This window comes from Harpia harpyja, chromosome 14 (assembly GCF_026419915.1).
Source record: "Harpia harpyja isolate bHarHar1 chromosome 14, bHarHar1 primary haplotype, whole genome shotgun sequence".
NCBI lineage: Eukaryota > Metazoa > Chordata > Aves > Accipitriformes > Accipitridae > Harpia > Harpia harpyja.
In genome coordinates this window covers 509,438-532,274 of record NC_068953.1, presented here as the reverse complement: position 1 = coordinate 532,274, position 22,837 = coordinate 509,438, and the positions used below count along the sequence as shown (strand labels likewise).

Here is a 22,837-nt window from a genome sequence, read left to right as displayed (position 1 = left end):
GCCCGCGGTCCCTCCCCCCGCGCCGGTCCCTCCCCCCGAGCCGCCACAGCCGCCGCCGCCGCGGCTCCGGCAAAAGTTTTCGCCGGAGCGGCCGAGCGCGCCGGTCCCGGTCCCGGTCCCCGCCAGCACCGAGATGCGCCCGGGAGCCGCCGCGAGCCCAGCCCCGACAGGTACGGGGAAGGGGCGGGGCAGGAGGGAGGGCAGCGCCCGTCCCCGCGGTCTCGGGGCTCCCGGTCCGGCGGGATGCCGCACGCCCCGTCGCGTGGATGCGGACTCGGGTGGCGGCCGCGCATCCCCGGGGCCGCGGCTGGAGCCCCGGGAGTGCGGAGCGGCAGCTCCCAGAGCCGTCCCGGTGCTGGGCGCCGGCCGCGGTGGGGCTGAGCCCCTCGGCACGGCGTGTCGTGGCCCGGGGAGGTCCCGGCTGGGCTGCGCCCGCTGCCCGCCTGAGCCGCTGCCTCCGGCGTCCCCGAGAAGGGGCCGTTGGGCAGCTCGGCACCCCTGGGTGCTGCCGTGGCTGTCGTGAGCCCTGGGCAAATGATACCAGCCGGGCTCTGACGAGCTGGGAGCATCTCCCAGAGAAGCCCGTCGCCGGGGTGGTGCCCGCGGGGTCTCCCTGCCGTGGGCACAGAAGTGCCTGCGGCTTTCTTGCTGAGGGGTGGAAGCAGGGGACGCTTTTCCACCCTTCCCAGTGCTCCCCAGGCTCACCGGGTGTTGCAGGGGCCCATTGCGAGTGCCCTTTGTGACTCTGTCCCGAGCTCTGCTGTGTCAACATGCTGTTGGTAAATGGCTTTGTTTAACCAGGACATGTTGGGTATGTGACCTTGCCGCCCTCGTGGTTGGAAGCGCATCTCCAAAGCAGCTGCCGAGATCACCTCTGCCTGGCACTGCGCTTCCCAGCCCGGCGGCTCCCTCGGGGCGGCAAGGGAGAGCAGGGCGCACCGGTGTCAGTCCGGCTCCCTGTGAGCCGTGGTGGCTGGATGGGCAGAGGACGGGGCATCAGCTGCTGCCCAACCGGCGCTGCCGAGCGTGTGTCTGCCCAGAGCCTTGCCCCGCACCCTGTATTGTAGCCGCCTTGCCCCATGCAGCACTCGGCAGCACGTTGCGGGTGTCCTGACACATGCCAAATTCAGTGGTTGCCCCTGCGATTTCCTCGGCTTTATCTGTGCATCAGCAGGAAAATTTAGGGCCTGCAGGACCCCTCCTTGGCATGTTAGTGCCGCCCCAGCTGCTGGCTCCTGTCCTTCCCACCAATCCCCGCTCCTTTCTGCAAGCTGCGGTGCAGATTTTTTTTATGTTCTGTTGCCTGGAGGGTGGAAAAGAGAAAAGGCTGAATGGAGAAGAGGCAAAATGTGGATTAAAAATAGTTAATGAAAAAATGTGACCGCAAGCCCTGATCAGCAGTGCAGGGCTGAGACCAGCCACCAAGCACAGTGCTGTGCCGTGCACCTCGCTGTGCCAGGCAGAGGCAGGCTCTGGGCAAGCTGGATGCAGGGGAGATGGCACGGCCGCTCCGCTCTGTCCCCTTGTGCTCCTCCACTGCATCCTGCCCTGCCCTGTGTCCCCCACAGCCACAGCCCTGGTCCTTGTCTGTCTACCCCAGATCCGGGGGTCTGGGGAACTTGGCTGCGAGCAGCAGGCGCCAGCGGACGGCTGGGCACGAGTGCCACACCACCTGCCTCTGGTGGCTGGCTGTGCCCAGGTGCTGCGGGTACCTCGGGACAGGGAGGGACCCTGCCAGAGCCTCTTCCAGGATGGGCTGCGGCGGGGCAGCTGTGGGCAACGTCACTTGCACATCTGCACCTCGGCAAAGCAGGGTTTGAGCTCACTCCTCGGTGAGGTACCAGGTTGTCCCCAGCTCCGTAATGACCGCAGCATTCATTCGTGACACAAGCTGCTCTGGGGAGGCAGGTGCTGAGCTCCCAGTGCAGGTGTGCGTGCACAGATGCCTGTCTGCACTGACCTTTTCCTAGGCTTTTCCTGGTCCTGTGCTTCCCCTGTGACACGCTAACCACACGTGTCATGCCGTGTCTCTCATGCCATCCTCCTGTGTTTCACGGGTTTTCATGCAATGTGATGAACAAGAAAAATCTGTCTCCCTGAGCCAGGACCAAGGTGCTGTGTGGCTCAGCATCCCCTCACCAGAGCCTGCCAGGCAGCAAGCTTATTCGACCACTGCCTGGCTGCCAGCTGTGCTTGCAGACCACACTCCCTCTCTGGTACTGGGCAGCTGTGGACGATGCCCTTGACCATCCCTTTCAGTAGCAGGGCAGTCATGGAGGTGATGCAAAGAGCGTTTGTCCTGACGGCATGGGGGGGGGGGGGGCGAGTGCCGTTTGTTTGCATCCTGCGTTGATGTTGACAAAAATGTTGTCAGGGTTGGTTTAGGTTTTCTTGGTCCAAAGTGACACAGAACCCAACATCGTCGGTGCCCGGTGACGTCGGCTCTCTCCGTGTGCCGCCGCTCAGTGTTTCCATAATCATGTGCAAACGAGCTGTGGTCTTGCAGCGTGAGGGCTGCTCCAGGCAGTTCAGCTGTTCCTCCGTTGCGAAAGGTCCTGGTACTCAGTGCTTCACGGGGGAGGACTGGAGCAGTTGTGCAGTTGTGCATTGCAGGTGGGGCACAGGAGGCATCCCCAAGCTCGGGGCAGGGACACAGGCAGGGGCAGCGCAGGGTGCGGGACAGACCTCCAGGGCCTCCCCACCGCTCGTTCTGCTTGCCGTGGTCCTGGGCTGAAAGTGGAGCAGCATCTGCAGTGCCAGGCTCGCGCTGGCATTGCATCAGCTCTGGCCCTGCACCGTCCCCTCCCCTGCCAAGTGCTGAAGCCCCTGCCGCGCTGGCTTGTAGCTCTGAGCTCAAAGCCAAGCCAGCCGTGGAAAGCACTGCATTAGTGCACTGGGGGCTAATCCCTGCGTATGGAGGGCACGCAGCCCCCGCTGCTGTCTCCTGAGCAAGCGGTGCTGTGCTGGGTGTGGGGCTGCGCTCGTGGGGAGGCTGTGTTCCCACCCCAGCCAGGGATGCGAGAGCCCTGTGGAGGGACTGGGCTGTGCCAGCCTCCCAGCGCTTGTGTGGGGCTGTGGCTGTGCCCGGGTGCTCCTGGGTCACGTTGCAGATGTCCATGAGTGTCCCCATGGAGGCTTCACCAAGCCGTTGATCCATGTGGCAATTGGCTGCAGCGATCCCAGATGTGGAGCTCGTTCCTCCACACGTGTGATGGCAGCCAGAGCCAGGCGCCAGCCAGAGGGGCCGGGGTGGCAAAACCCCCAAGGGAGGCTGACCTGGGTGGGAGGAGGAGAGCATCTCTCTCCCCTAGGAAGGGCTGGGCGCTCAGCTGACTGCAGGGGTCCATGCCAGCACAGAGCTGCTGCAGGGCAGTGCAGGGGCTGCACATCCACGAGTGGGGGGCAAAATGCCAACACAAGCCTGTTTCTGTCCATTCCTGACGGCTTGGTGTGATGCCACAGCGGTGGCAGCAGCCTGGTGGCACAGCGTGCCCCAGTACTCGGCTCGGCCCATACCCTCCCCAAGCTGCGCACCCCGGTTCCCTGCCTGCCAGCAACCCCCCGGGGCCGGTGGCTGCTAGGCCATGAGCCGCAGGTCCCGGGACTGCAGGGAAGCCGGTCGGTGGGGAGAGGAGGTCCTTGCTTTGCCCCTGCTGCTGCAAGGTTTGGCACCGCTGGCTTGGGAGCGGCTCAGCACATGAATGCAGGTGCCAGCGACCGCCCCACTGCCCCCACCCCAAGGGTAGATGATGGTGCCTGCGTCTGACACCTCTGGCCCCCCAGCGCTGGGGCTGCTGGCATTGACCCCTTCCCCGCCTGGGCGCAGCCATCGGGGCTGGTTCGTCTTTCCTCCTCTCCCACCATGAGCGCAAGATCTCCCCTTCGCAGCTGTGGCAGCAGAGCAGTGCCGGGTGTTTGCAGCCCAGCCTCTGCAGGGGTCAGCAGCCGCAGAGCCGTGACACGGGAACATGCCGTGTTGCCCAACGCCAGCGTGGGGCAAAAGTCCTCTGTGCGCCCACTGCGGTGTACCGCAGCCCCAGCAGATGTGCCTGCTCGTATGCTGGGCACCCTCTACCCAGTGCCCACAACTCAGTGTGGCAGGGGTCCCCCAAAGCCTGGTCCTGGCTGGGGACGAGGTGCTGGGGCAGGGGAATGTGGCAGGGTGAGGGGAGGTGGTGACGTGGAGCCGGGTCCCTCCCATGGTGCTGCGTCCAGAAGCAGTGGACACGGCTGAGAGGGGCTCCTGGCACCGGTGGCCGTGGCATGCTCAGCCATCAGCGACCGCTGCTCTGAGCACTGCGGGCACTGATGCTGGCAGTGCCAGCTCCCAGGGAGGAGCTTGGTGCTGCCGGTGGTCCAAGCCACCCCAGTCCCCGCTGTCGCAGCTGCATGCGACCACTGCTCCTTCCTTGCCGCTGCCCATCTGCGCTGAACCAGGGACAATTGGGCCACAGCTACTCCTGCACGCCCACGTGTCTGCTAGAAATAGCCTGTGTCTCTGAGAGCGCACCGTGGGGTGGCCGAACTGCCGGGGGTCCCTTGCACCGCAGGGAGCGGGGGGCCGGCACAGCACTGTGGCCGCACGGCATGGCGGGCAGCTGGGGCAAAGGGCCTGGGCAGGGCCCCGCTGCAAAGGGGGGAGCCCCGTGCCCGAGGCGAGGAGCGTGACCAGCGCCGTGCGCCAGGACCCCTCACCCAGTGCAGTCTGCCCAGCTTGGCCACAGCAGGGCCCCGGGGCCGGAGGAGCGGCTGCCAGCCCAGGGGGGAGTCTAGGGCAGAGGCCTCCCCGCCGCTAAATCCCACTGCAGGCAGCTAAAAATAGAGACACCTCTGCCCCAAAGCTGCCTCCCCGAGCAGTGGAGAGAGGCTGACAGCAAGTTTGTTGCTGACCTGCAGCGGGGCAGGGATGCTCAGGGGAGGGGCTGGGCACTGGGAGGTTCCCACGGAGCCAGGCCATGGCAGCGGCGGGATGGGGCAGGGCGGGATGCTGGCGTGGGGTTGCAGGGGGACGAGGACAGGGATGCTGGGGTGGCAGGGGGATGAGGACAGAGAAGCTGGGGTGAGGCTGGCAGGGGGACAAGGATAGGGATGCTGGGGTGGGCAGGTGGCTGTTGGGTGCCCACCCAAGGTCCCTGTTCCCAGAGCCCACCCAGTGAGGACTGTCCCAGGAGACAATTCCTTCTGTCCTGGGACTGTCTAAATAAGGCGCGTACTGGCAGGTCCAGCTCCCCAAGCCGCATCTGGAGCCCCACGCACTGATTAATGAGCTTCTCATGCAGCTGCTTGTGACATGGCGAGTGGGTCTGCATGGAGGAAGCATGACTTTCCCAGGGATAAAAATAGGCATGGGCAGAGCGGCGAGCCCTGGGAGCGGTGGCTGTTCGGGGAGCGTGGCGCTCTGGCCGGTACCCGGGGGGAGGCCGGGGGGGGGTGATGCCGTAGTGTCTGCGGTGGCACTGGCACTGCTGTCTGTCCCGTCCCAACATCTCGGCTGCGCTCAGCCCACATGGCTGCACCGTGCTGTGGGGCTGCTGTCAGAATGACCCCTTGTCGGAAGAGTTGAAATCCTGCTCAGGAGCCCTGTAACCAGCTTAGGGGGATGGAGGGAATTACGGCGCCTCGTGAGCCAGGCTTTGTGCAGGAGCTCCCGGGCACCCCGTCAGCTGAAGCACTGCGCCGCTCACCTGAGCTGGGGCCATGGACCCACGGCGGCACGGCCAGGCTGAGCTGGTCCCAGGGCCACGGCAGCCCCGCGAGCCGGGGATCCCTGTGGGTTAATGGTTAACCACCCTGGAGCCGGCAGCCATCCCCATCCCAGCGCTGCTGTCGGCTCCCTGCCCACCTCCATCCTCGGGTGGGTGCTGCCACCGGGGAGACCTGTGGGGCCAGGGACGGTGCGCTCCAAGGGCCACCCCAGGGGCCTGGCCACCTCCACTGCTGGAAGCAGAGCTGAAATCGGTGCTGCTGCGAGCAGCGGCAGCAGGGAGGTGATGGGGAGGGGAGGCAACCCCAGCGCCAGCCCCTGCCCTGAGATTATGCTCAGGCACGAGGAGGGATCCCAGCTGCCACTGGGGTCCTGGGCTCTTGGGGTCAGCACCGACCCGCAGCTGGGCACCGGCGCAGGGTGGCCCCGGCGCGGGGTGGCCCCGGCCCAGGTCTGTGCGCGGGGCGGGGGGCCCAGAGGCAGCATTGCCTTGGGGAGGTGCGAGGGTCCACCCTGTGCAGGGGTGATGTCCCACATGTGGTTGCACACCGGCCACGCAGGGGCTGGGGGTTTTGGCTCAGCAGGCAGAGGGGTTGTGTGGCTGCAGTTCCAATGCTGTTCTGGGGAGGAAATGGCAGGTACATAGCGGCTCTTCAGCCTCACAACCAACCAGCTGAACATTAAAGCCAGGCAGGGTCGGGCGAGGACGGGGACAGGAGCATGGTGCCGTGACCAGGGCTGGCTCTGCACCGGGGCAGCCTCCCCTCCCGCGCCCGCCTGCCGCAGCCATGCATCACCCAGCTCTGCCCTGGGACAGGTCCTGCCACATGCATCGCCATGACCCGGTGTCTCGTGCAGGGTCGCCCATGCGCCAGGGCCCTCGCCACCAGGGCAGAGGAGCTGCCGAGGGCCGGTAGGAAGCCAGGCACCCCGCCGTGCTCCCCATGCGGCTCACAGCCCAGCGGAGGGATGTCCCAGCCACGTCTCCTCAGCCTCCTGCTGCTGCTGCTGCTTTGCTGCCAGGTAAGGACGGGCCATGATGCACGATGGTGCTCTGCCCCGCTCCCAGCCCGCTGCCTGCTCCCGAGCCACCGCCAATTCACCTCTGCCTGCAGCAGCCCCTCGCCACGGCATGCTGTGCAGCGGCCGCTGCCCTCTCCTGCCTGCCCTGCCATCCACATAGCACGGCGTGGCACGTTAGCCTGCACTCGCCCGTGGCCATCCCTGAGCCGGGGTCGCTGCCTGGCAAGGCATGGTGGCCCCCACGGGCAAGGCACGGGTGACGCTCCCCGGTGTCCCCAGGGCCCCTCCGCCCAGATCACGGATTTCCTCTTCGAGAGATGGAAGGCGTACAGCGAGGAGTGCCACCGCAACATGAGCCGCCTGCCCGCACCCACAGGTGAGAGCGAGTGCAGGGTCCCAGCAGGATGGGGACTGGGGGGAGAGGTGCTGGTGTGGGGCCTGGCACCCGGCTCCCTGCATGGGTGAGGCCAAGGGCACCATCCCGTCCTGTCCCTCCGCAGAGCTGGTCTGTAACCGCACCTTCGACAAGTTCTCCTGCTGGCCCGACACGCTGCCCAACAGCACCGCCAGCGTCCCCTGCCCCTGGTTCCTGCCCTGGTACCAGAAAGGTAATGGCTGGGGGGGGTGCGCGTGTGCATGTGTGTTGTGTGTGCACGCGCATGTGTGCACATGCTGCTCCAGGCGGTCATGCCTGGGCCGGTGCACAGTGCCCACGGTGACTCTGGGGCCCGGCACACCCCATCGCCCCCCCCCCTCCCCTTGCAGTGAAGCACAGACATGTCTTCAAGACCTGCGGGCCCGATGGGCAGTGGGTGACGGGCCCCCGGGGACAGTCCCTGCGCAATGCCACGCAGTGCGAGCTGGACGCTGAGGACCTGGAGGCGCAGGTGGGCAGAGCTGGGGGGGCAGCTGGTGCGGGGCTCCCTGCCCTGCCCGCCCCTGCCCTCACTTGCTCTCTCCCTCTCCAGGAGAAGTTTGCCAAGACCTATGGTAGCTTCAAGGTGATGTACACTGTGGGCTACTCAGTGTCACTGTGTGCGCTGCTCCTTGCTCTGGCCCTGCTGCTGGGCTTCAGGTAGGGGCGTGGGCACGGCTGCCCGGCTCGGGGGTCGGTGGGAGCCGTGCCGGGGGGCCGGGGGTGGGAGTTGGGGGACAGGCGGCGGCCGTGCTGGGGGTCTGGGCGCAGGCACTGACGGCAGCTTCCCACCTCTGCAGCAAGCTGCACTGCATGAGGAACTACATCCACATGAACCTCTTCGCCTCCTTCATCCTGAAGGGCGTCTCCGTGCTGGTCATCGACGCCCTGCTCAAGACCCACTACAGCGACAAGATTGACGACTACAACGTGCACATCTGGCTGAGCGATGAGGTGAGCCATGGGGCTGGCGGGGCCAGGGGCGCAGGCGGTGTGGCAGCCCTGACCCCTGCCCACAGGCAGCCGCGGGCTGCCGGACGGCTACAGTCTTCATGCAGTATGGCATCGTGGCCAACTACTGCTGGCTGCTGGTGGAGGGCATCTACCTGCACAACCTCCTGGTGGTGGCCGTCTTCTCTGAGAGGAGCTACTTCACCCTCTACCTGTGCATCGGCTGGGGTGAGTGCAGGTGGGCTGGCTCCCCATCCCTGTCCGCTGACCCTGTCCCCCGCTGTCCCTCACCTGCCCCCTGCCCGCCTCCCCTCCAGGGGCACCTGTGCTGTTCCTCATCCCTTGGGTCATCGTGAAATTCCTCTATGAAAACATCCAGTGAGTACCAGCCCCTGCAGCAGGTCGGTGACTGCAGATGTGTGGGGCATGGATGGGTGTGCGGGGCGCAGGCGGGTGCACGTGGGACAAACCAAGGGATGGTGTGACAGCCCCGGAGAGGCTTCACGCCATCGCCCCGTGCAAGCAGCAGGGTGCCAGGCTGTGGCGCTTGTTCAGCTGGGGCTGCCAATGCCACACGAGGCTCCAGCAGCCGCCCAGTCAAGGGGCTGCCCAGCAGTCCCGTCCCTCCCCTCTGCAGGTGCTGGACCACCAACAACAACATGGGCTTCTGGTGGATCCTTCGCTTTCCTGTGTTCCTGGCCATCCTGGTGAGTCCGGGGCTGCGGCTCTGCCCACTGCAGCCCCTCGCTTGGTGTCTGCGAGGGCCCTGAACCTGGTGCGAGAGGGGTTGCCCTGGGCAGGGGACAGAGCTGTCCTGCCTGCCCCTGCCCAGCCCTGCCCCTCATGGCTGACTCCGCTCCATTGCAGATCAACTTCTTCATCTTCATCCGCATCATCCAGATCCTTGTCTCCAAGCTCCGCGCGCACCAAATGCGCTACACTGACTACAAGTTCAGGTGGGTGGCGGGCACAGCCCCGGCCCCGCAGGCCCATGGTGCACACACTGGCAGGGGGGGTAGGAGGTGGGGGGGGGGGGGGGGTGTGTGTGCATGCCCATCCTGTGACCCCCCCCCACACTGATGGGCCCCCCCCCCCCGCGCAGGCTGGCCAAGTCCACACTGACGCTGATCCCGCTGCTGGGCATCCATGAGGTGGTCTTCGCTTTTGTCACGGACGAGCACGCCCAGGGCACCCTGCGCTATGTCAAGCTCTTCTTCGACCTCTTCCTGAGCTCCTTCCAGGTGAGCCCAGCCCCACATGGGACTGGCCCTCCATGGGGACCCTCCATCTTGGGAGGGACCAGACCACAGTTGGGGTTGGGGTCTGGCCAAGCGCCTCTCATGCCTCTCCTCCCTCCACCCAGGGGATGCTGGTGGCCATTCTCTACTGCTTCGTCAACAAGGAGGTGAGCAGGATGGCACGGGAGCGGGCAGCCATGGGGAGCTCAGGCAGCCGCCGGGTGCGGGGCCACACTGACGGCAGCTGCCTGCAGGTACAGGCAGAGCTGCTGAAGCGGTGGCAGCGCTGGAAGTTGGGGAAGGACCTGGCGGAGGAGTACAAGCACACGTACAGCCACACGCCCAGCGCCCGCAATGGTGCCGGCAGCGCCTGCGAGAAGCACCAGCTGGTGAGCGGCTGCGCCAACGGGCTGGGGCGCAGCCCGGCTGCCGCGCGCCCCAGCACCCACTACCTCGAGAGGACCGGACGCAGCACCGCCGAGCACCTCGCCCTGGGGGACCGGCACCACTGCTACGAGTTCCCCGAGACCACGGCCGAGAGCCACTTCTGAGCCTGCTGCTGGAGCGGGAGGGCTGTGCCAGCTCCGCTGCTGGGGCAGCCGCCGCCTCCCTTCCCAGCATCATCCTCCTCCGGGCACCGCGCAGGCTGCGTGGCACCCTGCCTGTCCCGGCGAGGATGCTGCGCCGTGCCGGGCACGCACGGGACGATGGACGCGGCTGGGCTGGCTGCGGGTGAGGCACGGCGAGCGGAACCTGGACCTCTGTGGGGAGGGGATCTGTGGGGTGGGGGGGGATCTGTGTGGGGGGTGGGGGGTTCATCCTGTGGTGCTGCCCTGGTGCGCCTTTGAGACCCTTTGCGCAGTGCTGTAATTTATCTGTCGTAACTGTAAATAGGTGTGGGCCTGTGCCGGGCTGCAGGGCCAGCTCCGCGTCCGCCTTTCTGTCCAGGGTGTGGGGACTAGGGACACCGTGGCCCCAGACCGTGCCCCCACGGTTGATGGCCACAGCCACGGACGAGGAGGTGGGCCACCCAGCATGGATGGGCTGCACCAGAAGACAGCCTGCCCCACAGCCCCACTGCCTGCCCCGTGGCCCCACACAGGTGAGCAAGGCAGACGTGAGGCGGCAGCAGCTGCAGCGCTGCCAGCCGGGGCTCCAGCTCCCTGCCAGCACACACTCTCCTCTGGCCGCTAATCGGCTCTGTCCTCTTGCTGCCAGGAGCCCTTAATTAAATCATTTGGCTCTGCCTGCCGGCACCCCCGCTCTCCTGGGAGCTAGCCTGGGCCACGGGCTGGGAGCAGCCACGGGCAGCAGCCACGGGCAGCAGCCACGGGCAGCGCCGAGCACCGTGAGCAGTGCCGTGGGGTGCGGGGCTGTGGGCCCCCCTGTGCCAGCAGGCTGGGCTGGCTGTCCGTGGTGGGGAGGGAGCGCGGCGGGCCAGCACCCTAAGAGGCTTGTGCTGCGCACATGAGCGCTAAGCCCGGATGCCGCGGCTTTGGGCACCACAATCGCCTGGTGTGCAGGGATTAGGCAGGCGCACCTCCCCGGCCGGGGTCACCCTGCCCAGTGGGCAGTGGCGGGACAGACACCAGCCCTGCCATGACCCCCTGCTGCCCGTGGACCCTGGGCGCGGGGCACTGCCTGTCACCCTGCGTGGCTGTCCCTGCCTGGCCCCGAGCAGATGACAGTTCCTGGCCGTCCAGACCCCACGCGCAGCCCGGCGCAGGGGACATGACGAGCGGGGCGAGCGCTTGGAGCTGTGCCGCGGCAGCCACTGGCAGTCCCACGCAGTAAACAGCGGCGCTGGGCGGGCGGCCGCCCCCCCACCAAATACCACCCTGTCTCAGCATCGCCCACACCGCCATGGCCCGGCCCTGCCCGCCCACGCTGGCCGGCACGAGGGATGGCGGGAGCCACGCTGTCTGCCCAGGGGGGTGGCGGGGTCCCAGACCACTGCGAGGGCGTCAGCGGGGCTGGCCGTGGCATGGGGAGGGCATGCCCACAGCGCCGGCCCCGGCTGTGCAGCGCTTGGCTCCCGGCAGCAGCGCCGTGCCGAGCACGCAGTAATTTTCCTCTGTTTACTTGACAACTTGCCGTCTGCCCCGGCCGAGCGGGGACTCGGCGTCCAGGGGCCGGGGCAGCGCAGGCAGCGGGGACGTGGGGCGGAGGGGTCTGGGCCATGGTGCTGGAGGCTGAGAGCCTGTGGCAGCAGCGCCATGGAGCAGCATGGCAGTGCTGTGGGGACATGTTACCCATGGGGGAGAGGTGCTGTGGGGCTGAGCAGGTAAGGGGACGGGAGTGCAGGGGTCGTGGGCTACCAGGTGCAGGGATGGGGATGGGGAGGGGGACAGGGACAGACCCTGCCCAGAGCCAGGGTGCCAGAGCCAGTCCAGGCAGCCCCCGCAGAGCCACTGGCCCCCACAGCCAGGGCCATCACTGCGGCCTCCTGACGTGGTAACGAGCCTAATTGAGGCAAATTGCTGGAGCACAAAGCGGTTTCTGGGAAGGTAAATATGGTCATCGCTCGGCACCGGGCCCTGTGCCTGTTGCTGCAGCATTGCCATGGCAACACCCCACTGTCATCCCCCGTGACACCCCACCGGGACCAGGCTGGCCCCACAGCACTAAGGGCACGAGCACCCCCAGACCCTGTCTAGGAGGGGTGACATGCAGCGCCAGGACCCCGTGTCTGCCACACCATGACGGGGACCCTTCGGGGACCCCAAGCCAGCCCCAGCTCACAGGGTGTCCCTGCGGCAATGCCCTGTGTCCCCCGGGGCCATGGGGCTGCTCCCGCACCGCCCCATGTCCCACACACAGCCCCTTTTCGTGTCCCGCCATCCTGCTCACAGGCTAGCTGGTTCCGGCACCCCGAGGGCTCCGTGTCAGGGGTGGCAGATCCCCGGCCCCCGCCTTCTCCCTCCTGAGGGGGCTGAGGCACGTGGCAGGGGCTGGCCGGGGGTCAGAGCTGGCAGCACCGGGCACAGCCCTGAGCAGGGACGGTGTCTGCTGGTGGCCAGGAGCCTCATGCAAACGCCCGATGTCAGCCCACGCTGGGGCCCGCCGGAACGTGGCCCCATAGCACTTGCCACCAGCGTGGCTGCCGCCCCAAAGCCGGGGCACTGCTGGTGCCGCAGGGTTGAGCCTGCAGCCCCTGTGTCCTGGTCATCCCCCCGCTCCCGTAGAGCCATGTGCCCTGGCCAGCGGCTCCCGGGCACACACGGGCCCCCAGGACTGCTGGGCACAGCCCCTCCTCAGGAGCCGCACAGCTCCTGGGACCCCAGAGGGAGGGAGCAGGGTGCCCGCAGCCCCTGGGAGCGGGGCCAGCCCTGGCCCAAGGAGCTAGCTCCCACGGGACTGCCGTCAGCATCCTTTCCCGTCACTGCAGAGAGTCTCTGGAAGGGGACAGCCTGCCGCCTCTGTGCTGCCGTGCCCACTGGCTGCCAGGGCTCTGGCTGAACCCAGGGCTGAGGACAGAGCCTCCACTCACAGTGGGTGCCTGCGGGACACGGCACCCACCCTGCGCCGGGCTGTGGGACGGGGCAGGCAAGATGTGGCTGGCTTGGAGGAAGCTGCCCGTGGGCAGCAGTGAAGGCTGGGGCCGAGGGACCCCCCCGCCGTGGCCTGGCACTGCCCGCAGCAGGTGTCACCCCCCGTGTGCACCCTGATAGCAGCCCGGGGTGCACGTCTCGGCAGCACAGCCTGCACCCCCACGCCTCCCCGGGGTACATCTCAGGCAGCACAACCCGCACACACACGTGCAGGCACACTCACACACAGGCACGCTCACAAATACACACACGCACGCACACACACACAGGCGCAGATCTCAGCTGCCCGGCGGGAGCTGCCCATTCCCAGTGACCGGTAGAACAAAGGCGCTGCCACCAGCTCACCAGCCTGCACGCCCCAGGCAGAGAATCAGAGAATCACAGAATAGTTTGGGTTGGCAGGGACCTTTAAAGGTCATCTAGTCCAACCCCCCCTGCCGTGAGCAGGGACATCTCCAACTAGATCAGGTTGCTCAGAGCCCTGTCCAACCTGGTCTTGAATGTTTCCAGGGATGGGGCATCGACCACTGCTCTGGGTAACTTGGGCCAGTGTTTCACCACCCTCAGCGTAAAAAATTTCCTCCTTAGAGGTGCTTGGGGGGCAGAGGCCAGACTCGGCCGCAGCACGAGTCCCTGGCTGTGGGGCTAAACCCCAAGGCGTGGAATGGGGCCGGAGCAATAAATCACCACCCGCTGCCTGACCCGGTCTGCCCGGGCAGTGGCACCCCCGCGGCTGCAGCCAGGCACCCCAGGGCCATGGCGCCTCGCAGGAATACTCCCACTTCATCAAGGGAATTGAGCACTGCAAATTGGTCTTCTAAGTAGATTCTGCCTGCTGCCGTCCCCTCTTCCCACCGCTTAATTCAATGATACAACACATACCTCTCTTCCTCCCACAGTTTAATCTAATGATAAGCACCATATCCGAATCACAGGGAAAATAAACCCTTGCCGAGTTTGATTTTTATAGGTAAACAGCCTGATTTCTCTGGCCTGCGGCCTCACTGCCTCGCAGGGGCACCCACCCTGCCACCTGACTTCCACACTTCTCCTGTGCCGCCTCACCGCCCTCACCCCTGTGGTTTGTTATTAGTCTTTATAAAAATCGCCTGTTTACAGAATGATTTTTGTATGACATTTCATTAGAGTTTGAGCGACTGCTTTGCCTCTGGCTTTACAGCACCCAAGCCAAGAGAAAAACAAGGCAGAGGCTGGCAAGGTTGGGCTGCAGGACCCCCGTACGTGCCCTCAGGCTCAGGGACACTGTTGCAGCCTCCAGGACAGTCCCAGACAAAGTCTGCAGCATGCACCCAGCCGTGGGGAACAGTGCCGGGCTCCGTGGAAGCCGGCCAGCAGCCTGCCCGGCCCGGCGAGGAAGGGGGGTCGGCACTGCATGGACCCCATCCCGCACCGGGCCATGAGCCGTCCCTGCCCAGCCATCAGAGCAGCGAGCCAGCCGGCTGCAGCTCTCCGCACCGGAGCACGGGGGGACACGACCCGCGGCGAGCTGCTCGGGGGCTGCTGCAGTCCGGCTGTGCTGGCAGCGTGGGGCCAGCTGCTGGTGTGTGTTGGGGCAGCTCTTGCCCACGCACGCAGCCCCGTCCCGCTCCCCTCGCACCGCTCCCTCCCTCAGCGGCCCCGAGGTGCAGGGGGTCCCCCAACCAGCAGGCTGGGATGGGTTGCCTTCCTCCAGTGCCGCCAGCCCCAGCAGAGTCCCTTCCCATACCCTCGGGATGCACGGACCCAGGACGCATGGCTCCAGACACGCTCAGGGCTTCCAGCCAGGGCAGCCGCTCGTCCGCCGTGCTCCCCGGACGTGGGGCACACCACGGGGCCCGACCTGCAGGAAAAGTCGAAGGAGAGGGGCCACAACAGCGAGAACTGTCACCTCTTGCCCCTGCTCCCCGGACGTGGGGCACACCACGGGGCCCGACCTGCAGGAAAAGTCGAAGGAGAGGGGCCACAACAGCGAGAACTGTCACCTCTTGCCCCTGCTCCCCCAAGGGCACTCACTCCCTGCTGGCTGCGGGAAAGCGGGGCCGTGGGCAGCTCCGGCGGAGTCGGCAGCAACAGGGGGCCGAGGCACTGTCCCGCTGTGCCAGAACTGGGCAGCGCGCCCCAGCATGCGTGCACCCCGGGAATGTTTTGGTGATGGGAGGTAAACAGGGTCGTGGCTAAGTGTAGAGATGCACTTGAGGAGAAATTCTAGCAATGCTAAGTATAGTTTAAATGCCATTAAAGCAGGGGAGGGAAGAGGATACGAGTGTATTAATAGTCTCAACATTTAAATCTTTGGTCCAGCGACAGCTCCTAGGATGCTGGCTTGCAGGAGGGCTGCCAGAGCCCAAGGGCATTGTGCTACCAGCACACAGTGCCAGGCTGCACATGCTTGTGGTGAAATTAAGAGCCCAGAGCAAATGCAAGGCCAAGATCCCTTCTGGAAAAAAAATAAAAGAAATAGAAGTAAGAGGCAGCTTCTGCTCTCTGCGTTACTTCTCCTTAGGACTTGATCAGGCCTGAAAAGGCACAGAAAGCCCTGGCCTTTATTGCCAGCGCTGAAGTCTAAAATGGAAAACACAGGGCTTCAGCAACAAAATAGGAACGTTTTGGAAGTCTAAAAAAGGGAAGAACAAGGCCCCTGCCCCAGCAAGGCTGCAGGCATACATGGGCCAGGACCGAGAGACCAGCGTGCACACGCTGCTTGCTGGCACAGGCAGCTGAGGAACCAAGAGAGGATCGGGCAGGGAACAGCTCACCGGGATGCTGCAGCTGAGACAAACCTCTCCCAGGCCTTTGCAGCGTCAAGCCAGGCACAGCACACCATCACCATCAGGAGCAGCTTGGCACTATCCTGCACGCTGCTCCACCACCGGACACAACCCCTGTGGCCAACAGCCGACGGATCGGCCCTGCGCCTGGCCAAGGCAGCTGCGGAGCTGTGGCGGCAGCGTCACACAGAGGCAGACCCAAAAGGACACCAGCTTTTATTTACAACACTCCTCAAGTGACAGACAACAGAAAAAAAAAAAAGGGAACAGTATAGCTCAACGACTCAACAAAGGAAAGGTAATGGCAGCCACAACTCCCCTGCACCCCTCCCAAAGCCCACTGGTGTCGGGCAGAGCCCCCGGCAGCCCCTCCCCGCCGGCTCGGAGCACAGGCAGGCACGGGGCTGCTCCCGCCGCTCCCCACGGTCTTCTGGGGGCACAGAGCAGCCCCCCAGCTGGCACGGCTGCTCTGCTCAAACAGGCGAGGATGACACAGTCGCTCTCCCTCACTCAGAGGCAATGATGCAGAAACCACCTGAGCCTTGCCAGGAGTGAAGGTCCCAAGAAAGCCCACCCCAGTGCGAGTTACACCAACCACGGCAGCTCCCCCACAGTGACATTTCCACCAGTTCTCTTCCAAGGGTGCATGTCTGGAAAATGGTGTTAGTATAAAACAGCACGGCGCTGCTCAGGCAAGGATGCCAACGAGCTGCTTTCCACACAGCCAGCACCAGCTGCCCCCCACTGCTGCCACCTCCCATGGAGCTGCCAGAGTACTGAGGCAGGGGGCCTGAACGCAGCCCAACACCCCCCTCTGAGCACCTCTCAGGTGCTTGGGGCTGGGGCCAGTGCTGACACCCTGTCTCTCTCCATCTGCAGGGAGAGAGGAGCAGCTCCAGCACCACAGAGACCTGGCCCCATCTAAGCACAAAGAAAATCCCGCCTCGGATACGGACCCACGAGCTCTGGCAGCACTGTGAGTCCCAAGTGCTAGCAGCCCAGGTACAAATTAAGCTCTCCCACAAGGGAGCAAGGAACAGCCAGACTGTGACCTGCCCAGCAGTCAGCTGCGCAAAGGGTGTTGAACTGGGGCTGCCTGTCTGTCCCGAGGCAGAAGGACAGAACCAACTCTCCTTCCTTCTCCCCCCGGCCCGACCCAGCAGCTGTGGATCCTTGGTGCACAGAAGCGAGCGGAGAACTAGCGCTGCCTCTACTGACAACACAGCCACTCTGCTCTGCCCCGCTGCACACCAGAGCCCAGGGAGCCCATGTACTCAACACGCCAGGGGCAGAGATGGAAGGAGAACGGGAGATCTGCGAGCCCAGCATGAAGTGGGTAAGGACAGCTTGAGGCCAGAGAAAGCTATGAGTGGGGGACTGGAATCCTATGCAACAGGCTCTGGGCATCCTCGGTGAGCCCCTGAGCATCTTTGATTTCAGGTAGCTTCAGAGCCAGCCCCAAAGCTGACTGGCTCTCCCACGGGCTTTTGGGAGTACAGACCAGAGGAGGAAATCAACACAAAATCTCAAATTAAATCTGCTTGAGGACCTTAGGAGACCAGCCGATCCGCAGGGAGGACCCGCCTTAGGACTTCTTTGCATCCTGTGTGTTCCTCCTCTTCAGATCACCCAGGTCGACAGGTTTAAACGCTGCAGGGAAGACAGGAGAGCCTTTGGCGGCAGAGGCCGCATCGCAGCCCTCCCCGGGGCCGGCCGTCTCCTCCGGCAGGAGCCGGGGGAGGGTGCCCCCCGCCCCCCTCACCTTTGAGACTAGGGTTCGGCATCTTCTCCACGTACTCCTCGACCAGGCCGCGCTCGGAGCCCATCTGGCTGCGCAGGTCACGCTCCACGCACTGCCAGGCTGCGGGGACGCGGGTGAGGGGGGCCGCTCGCCCGGGTGCAGGCCCGGCCGGGCCCCCCCGAGCCCCGGGACCCCCGCCCCCCGAGGCCTCCTCCCCTGCTCACCCTCGTAAATGAAGCGCACGTTCTCCTCGTGGGCCGGCGTGAAGATCTCGCTGCCGGCGCCGGGGGAGCGCGGGCCGCCGCTCCGCTTGCCGTTGTAGACCACGCGGGACACGGGGGAGCTGAAAGCGAAGCGCGGGGCTGAGCCAGGCCCGGAGCCGCGGCTGGGCCCGGGGCCGGGCGGGGCTCACCTGGCCATGACGGCGGTGCGGCGGCGGCGGCGCGGCTCGGCTCGGCTCGGCGCGGCTGCGGGGAGAAAGGAGAGGGCGGCCAGGCCGGGGCTAGGCCGCGGGCCGCCCCCCGCCCGTCGCCATGGCAACGCGCGCCCCTCACCTGGGCCCGGCTCCCGCCTCCGCTCGCCCTCGGGCCCCGACGGAAGCGCCGCAGCGCGCAGGCGCGGCCCCGCCCCCCCGCGTCGGGCCCGGCCCGGCCCCGCCCACACCCGCGCCCCCGCCCGACGCCGCCCGCGGTCCCCGGTCCCCGGCGCAAGGCCCGACGGCGGCGGTGTCCGAGATGCTTTATTGGAAAAGTACAAAGTGGTTCCCGAGACGCGGTACCGAGCGAGCCCCCGCCCGGCCGCCGGCCCAGGCCCAGCCCAGGCCCGGCCCCGGCCCTCGGGCCCGGCGCAGCCCCGCCGCCCCGGCCCCTCGCGGCCCTCGGGGCCTGCTCCTCGCCGTGCCCCGCCTCAGTCCATCGTGGTGGCTTGGAAGAGCTCCACCAGGTCCTTGTACTCAGGGTCGATGAGGTCCGAGGGCTTCTCCCCGGCGTCGGTGGTAGCCTCCAGGCTGGCCCCCAGGGAGATGAGGTACCTGCAGGAGACAGGGAGCTGAGCCGGCCGGGCTCCCCCGGACCCCACTGCCCTGACCCCCGGCCGCAGGGAGCTCTAAGGCCCAGGCGGTCCCGCATGCACTGCCGGTACCGGGCACCCTCCTAGGACGAGGTGCCCGGAGCCCGCTCCAGCCCCGTCGCTGTCGGCTGCGGTTCTTGGGGCTTTGCAACGCAGGGGTGTCCCGTCGCAGCCCAAGCGAGGGGTTCCTCACCTGGCTATGTCAGCGTAGCCGTCGCTGCAGGCCATGTGCAGGGGCGTCCACCCGTTCTCATCTTTCTGGTGGATGTCGGCGCCGTATTTAACCAGGAGCTTGACGCAGTCCAGGTTTCCAGTAAGCACAGCTTCGTGGAGGGCTGCCATGCCTAGAGGGAAAGGATTTGTTAGCGCTGGGCTGGGCAGGGAGTCTTAATGCTGAGCTTACAAGTGCAGGTTGTCCACAGCCCAGGAAAGAGGGGTGCCAGCAAACCCTCATTACTGGGGAGATGAGCTTGGGGAAAGAAGCAAAAACTGAGGAAGCAAGAGGAGCTGCCGCAGGTTTCTGTTCCCCTTCCACACTGTAAATACCTCATCTAAGATGGCGTAGCAGCCACCTCCCCTCTAGGCCAGGCAGGACAGATTGTAAGGGCGGAGGAGCTGCCCTCTCCTGCAGAGCTCCCGGCCAGCAGCCTGCCCCAAGTCCCGGCCAGGACTCACATGGTGACATGAGTGTCTCCAGGGTCCTGCTCTGTCCAAGTTTCAGAAGCTCCTTACGGAGCAAGTAATGAAGCAATCAGTATAGATAGGAGGAAGCACGGGGTCATTTGAGACCCTGTCTCCCTAGCCATGTGACAGCAGAAGCTGAAGCCAAGCACAAGAAAGGGACAAATCTGGGCTCTGCACCAGCCAGTACGGATCAAGGCATTCCAGAAACAGTTGCTAGTGAGGTTGGGTGCAAATGTAACACAATGCCTCCCCCAGAAACATAAATGCCGCAAGTCCACGGATCCGGACGCGCAAGAGAGAACAGTGTTGGTGAGAAATGGACAGAGCCAGGCACAAGATGCAGAGCCTTGCTTCTCCCCGCTCTTCCCCCAAAACCGGGGCAGAAGGCAAGAGCCCTACTGTCCCATCCAGAGCTCCACAGACCAGCCTGTGCTCACTGCTGCTTTTCTAGGTCCCACCACACTGCAGGTGCGCCATCATGCCTTGAAGGGACCCAGGGGGCAAAATGCCCCCTTCCCGCTGCGTACACTGACTGTGCCCTTGAGGGGAGATGTTGGGGCACTGGCACGGGGCTCTCTTGGGCCCTGCTTAGCAATGTTGGGGGCACTACTCCTCACTAGGGAGGAAAACGACTCGATTCCAACCTGTCACCCTGCTGAAGGTGGCCTACATCCTAGTTTTGGCCACACAGCTAGCTCATCTCCCTCGTGGCCCAGCTGAGCCGTGCCACCGCGCAGATTCCAGCTCTGCCAACCCTGGCAGCACTCACCAGAAGGGTAGATGGTGTCCAGCGTCACCTTCCTGGCACGTATGAATCTGCCCACCTGCTCCAGGTCCCCCTGCCTGATGTGGTCCTGAAAGACGACATCATTGGGGAAGTGCACAGTGCGTGAGGCTCTCAGTCTCCGGGCATACCGACTGTACCGGGGCATTGAGGCTGGGTAATAGTCCTTCATGCTGATCGCAGCCTTCAGACACTGCAGAGGAAGAGGAGGAGCAGAGGCATGGGGGGCTGTAGGAGCAGCCGGAGTTGCTCAGTCCTCGGCCCTACCACTCGCTGGCCTCGAAGCGCTGCTTTCTCCTCTTCTGCCTGTCAGGTCCCTCCTCGCTATGGAGGTGTGATGGCACCCACACGGCTGTGCTCCCTCTGCGCCCGTGTCCGTGTCCCCAGTGGGTGCAAGTCCCCCTCGCTGGCAGGAAAGTGGCGGCCACCGGGCTTTCCCTACACTCCCATGGCACATGCAGGAGGTGGCGCTGGGCACACGCAGTTCACCCGCAGGCCCTTGGCCCAGGACTGATGGTTCTCCAGCGGCATCGCATTATATAGGCTCCCGCAGGCTATTTTGAGGACATGCAGCTCATGCTATTTGCCACGATACTTCGTAATCGAGCTGCCCAGGCCCGCAGCCTCCCACTTTTGGGCAGAAGTTGGTGTCTCATCTTACCACCCACCTGTTGATGTGCCCATCCAAAGGGTCAAATCTACTCTTGCTTTTGCATGGATAGCCCTTCAGAGGAGCCCAAGGACCTGAAAACAGAACTTCCCAGCAGCAAGCCCTCACACACACACACACACATGCCAGGGAAGAGACACACACAGGATGACCAAGTGAGGGGAACCAGCAGCTCATGTAGCGACCAGCCAGCACACTGCAGACGTGTCAGAGCTATGGTGCCAAATACATTCAGAGCTAAGTCACTCTCCTGTAGTTGCATCAGACAACTTGAAAGGAGCAGAATGAGCTGTGCTGCCCGGCACGACTGTGAGACAGCGTACAGCTAAGCACGGAGAACACCACCAGCATGTTGGATATCATCTGTGCCCTCGCAAGGACAGAGGTGCTGCTGGTGCTCCTGATGCAGGCACAGAACCAGAAGGCTACAATGCCAGTCTGTGGTGTTCGATGTCCTACTTCAAACTTGGAACCAGCTGCTACAGAAGGGCAGACTTCTACAGAACAGCCTCAGAAAAAGAGCTGAAGAATAGCACCACCACCAGACAATTCCTGCATTCTTTACTCTACAGCTGTGGCTGTCAAAGGCCCAAAACAGACCATCTACCACAGAGGAATCTTTCAGATCCATCAAGGGTTCAAGCAACAACTGCTCCTCCATGCTTTTTCCCCTCAAAGTTTGGTCATTTCAGATACATGAGCACATTGTGCTCTGTTTCATCCTGATGGGGATTGTCCAGGCAGGTGTCAGGAAAAATCCCTGTACCATGGTAGGAGTCACAGAGATTTCATTCTGTCCCCCCCTGCAGCAGACCCTTGTCCTGAACCCCTGCCAGCAGTGATGCCAACAGCTCCGTCAGCCACGCACCTGAGAACTGCCTGCACTTGTTTATCTTCTGGCAAATGCATTGATCTTTTTGCCAAGCATCTCTGCTCAGGGTTACATCAGACAGAACATGGCACAATAGGAGGCCGAGCTATCTGCTGTGGAGACAGAACACTTTAGCTTGCTTTCTTGGAACAGCAATTAGCTGTGTACAAAACACGACTGATGGAGTCCTGCTCTGCCAAGAGGAGCCTTGGTGTATGAGAAAAGCCCCCCTCCTCTGAGCTGAGCAAGGTCTCAAACCATAAACAGGGGAGAACCTCTGCAGAGCTCAGCCTTGTTTACACTTTAACTGGCTCCACAAAAATGGACCTCTCTGAGCTGAGTCCTAGCCAGCCCCTTCCACTGGAACTTCTTACTAGCAGCACTCTCTTCCTCCCCACCCCAAAACACAAGGCAACTACCACTAACCAGCCCCAACACTGGCCGCTAGCACTGCCTGCTCTGTTGGGGTACAGCAATGGACACTGGGCTACACTAAGAGCAAGTCCGCTGCCTGCCTTCAGATGTGTGAGGTCACAGCCCTGGAGGGAGGCATCTTCTAAGATCCTTCTCCACATTAACTGCAGGTAACAGTCACAAACACAACACAACTGATTATGAACAGAACAGGCAGTAGCAAACACCATTTTCTGATCCTACAGTCAGCAATTGCCTGTTCAGCCCCAGCTGAGGTGCTGCTGCACCGAAGGTTTGTGTAGACCATGCCAGGACTCGGCAGGGGCTCTGTTCCCAGGGCAACCACAGGAGGAAGCTGGAGCTGGTGCTGCAGACAAGTGTTGTACAACACTCCTGTTCTACCACCCCAGTGCACCCATGTTCAGTGACAGGCACCAGTAGCCTTCCGAGTTGCCCTCTAGCTTCACGACGCCCTCCCATGTGACATTTATAGCATATTTTCTTACGAAAATATTTTCAGCAGTAAGTGACTGGTTTGGAAATAGCAATGTAGCTCACTGGATCATGTGAGCCTGACTAGCCGCGCTACAGGCAGCCCCAGGTTTCCCTGTAGGCAAATTCCTTGGTTAACTGCTCAAGAGCAGTGAGGTCCTCTCACCTCAAGCCAGCTGGCAAGCTGAGCCACTTATTCTCAGAGCCCAGGCCAACACCCACTCACTGCTAACAGCTGTTAGTTGTCTGCCTGCCCAAGCTGATTTAATCTGGACATGACATGGTCATCCTGAAGTTCTTTTCCTTTATAGATTACACAAAACAAATTTCTTCAGGTTAAGGTACCAGAAGCCACCTGCAAAACTGGAAGCATTCAAAAAGAATAGTTTCTCTCAAGAAAGTGGAATTTAGTGAAAGTTTGAGAAAGCTGACAAACACACACTATTTTGGCAGAGCCCCTTGA

At 63.8% G+C, this 22,837-nt stretch overlaps 3 protein-coding genes across 3 annotated transcripts; 1 reads left to right on the top strand and 2 right to left on the bottom strand.

Moving 5' to 3' along the window:
- GCGR (glucagon receptor) lies at positions 1-10,098 on the top strand. Its single transcript, XM_052808852.1, has 14 exons — positions 1-170; positions 6,563-6,727; positions 7,007-7,103; positions 7,228-7,335; positions 7,493-7,614; positions 7,696-7,802; positions 7,943-8,096; positions 8,162-8,321; positions 8,411-8,471; positions 8,731-8,800; positions 8,961-9,049; positions 9,196-9,334; positions 9,457-9,498; positions 9,586-10,098. The coding sequence occupies exons 2-14, from the start codon at positions 6,674-6,676 to the stop codon at positions 9,880-9,882; spliced, it is 1,500 nt and encodes a 499-aa protein (XP_052664812.1). The 5' UTR covers positions 1-170; positions 6,563-6,673; the 3' UTR covers positions 9,883-10,098.
- A 5,751-nt stretch (positions 10,099-15,849) lies between these two features.
- MCRIP1 (MAPK regulated corepressor interacting protein 1) lies at positions 15,850-18,020 on the bottom strand. The gene is made up of 5 exons (XM_052808860.1): positions 17,946-18,020; positions 17,804-17,858; positions 17,616-17,734; positions 17,413-17,511; positions 15,850-17,300 (listed from the first exon to the last, which is right to left on the bottom strand). Exons 2-5 carry the CDS (start codon positions 17,809-17,811, stop codon positions 17,236-17,238), a joined length of 291 nt encoding a protein of 96 aa, XP_052664820.1. The 5' UTR covers positions 17,812-17,858; positions 17,946-18,020; the 3' UTR covers positions 15,850-17,235.
- A 92-nt stretch (positions 18,021-18,112) lies between these two features.
- PPP1R27 (protein phosphatase 1 regulatory subunit 27) lies at positions 18,113-20,454 on the bottom strand. The gene is made up of 3 exons (XM_052809040.1): positions 19,913-20,454; positions 18,653-18,803; positions 18,113-18,421 (listed from the first exon to the last, which is right to left on the bottom strand). Exons 1-3 carry the CDS (start codon positions 20,097-20,099, stop codon positions 18,298-18,300), a joined length of 462 nt encoding a protein of 153 aa, XP_052665000.1. The 5' UTR covers positions 20,100-20,454; the 3' UTR covers positions 18,113-18,297.
- Positions 20,455-22,837: the final 2,383 nt, after the last annotated feature.

Coding starts and splice junctions, on each gene's coding strand:
- GCGR (XM_052808852.1), top strand. CDS start 6,674: ATGTCCCAGCCACGTCTCCTCAGCCTCCTGCTGCTGCTGCTGCTTTGC. Junction 8,322..8,410: donor CTACCTGTGCATCGGCTGGG/GTGAGTGCAGGT, acceptor CCTCCCCTCCAG/GGGCACCTGTGCTGTTCCTC. Junction 8,472..8,730: donor TTCCTCTATGAAAACATCCA/GTGAGTACCAGC, acceptor TCCCCTCTGCAG/GTGCTGGACCACCAACAACA.
- MCRIP1 (XM_052808860.1), bottom strand. Junction 17,512..17,615: donor CGTGCGCTTCATTTACGAGG/GTGAGCAGGGGA, acceptor GCGTCCCCGCAG/CCTGGCAGTGCGTGGAGCGT. Junction 17,301..17,412: donor GCCGAACCCTAGTCTCAAAG/GTGAGGGGGGCG, acceptor TCTTCCCTGCAG/CGTTTAAACCTGTCGACCTG.
- PPP1R27 (XM_052809040.1), bottom strand. CDS start 20,099: ATGAAGGACTATTACCCAGCCTCAATGCCCCGGTACAGTCGGTATGCC. Junction 18,804..19,912: donor GGACACCATCTACCCTTCTG/GTGAGTGCTGCC, acceptor CTTTCCCTCTAG/GCATGGCAGCCCTCCACGAA. Junction 18,422..18,652: donor GGCTACGCTGACATAGCCAG/GTGAGGAACCCC, acceptor TGTCTCCTGCAG/GTACCTCATCTCCCTGGGGG.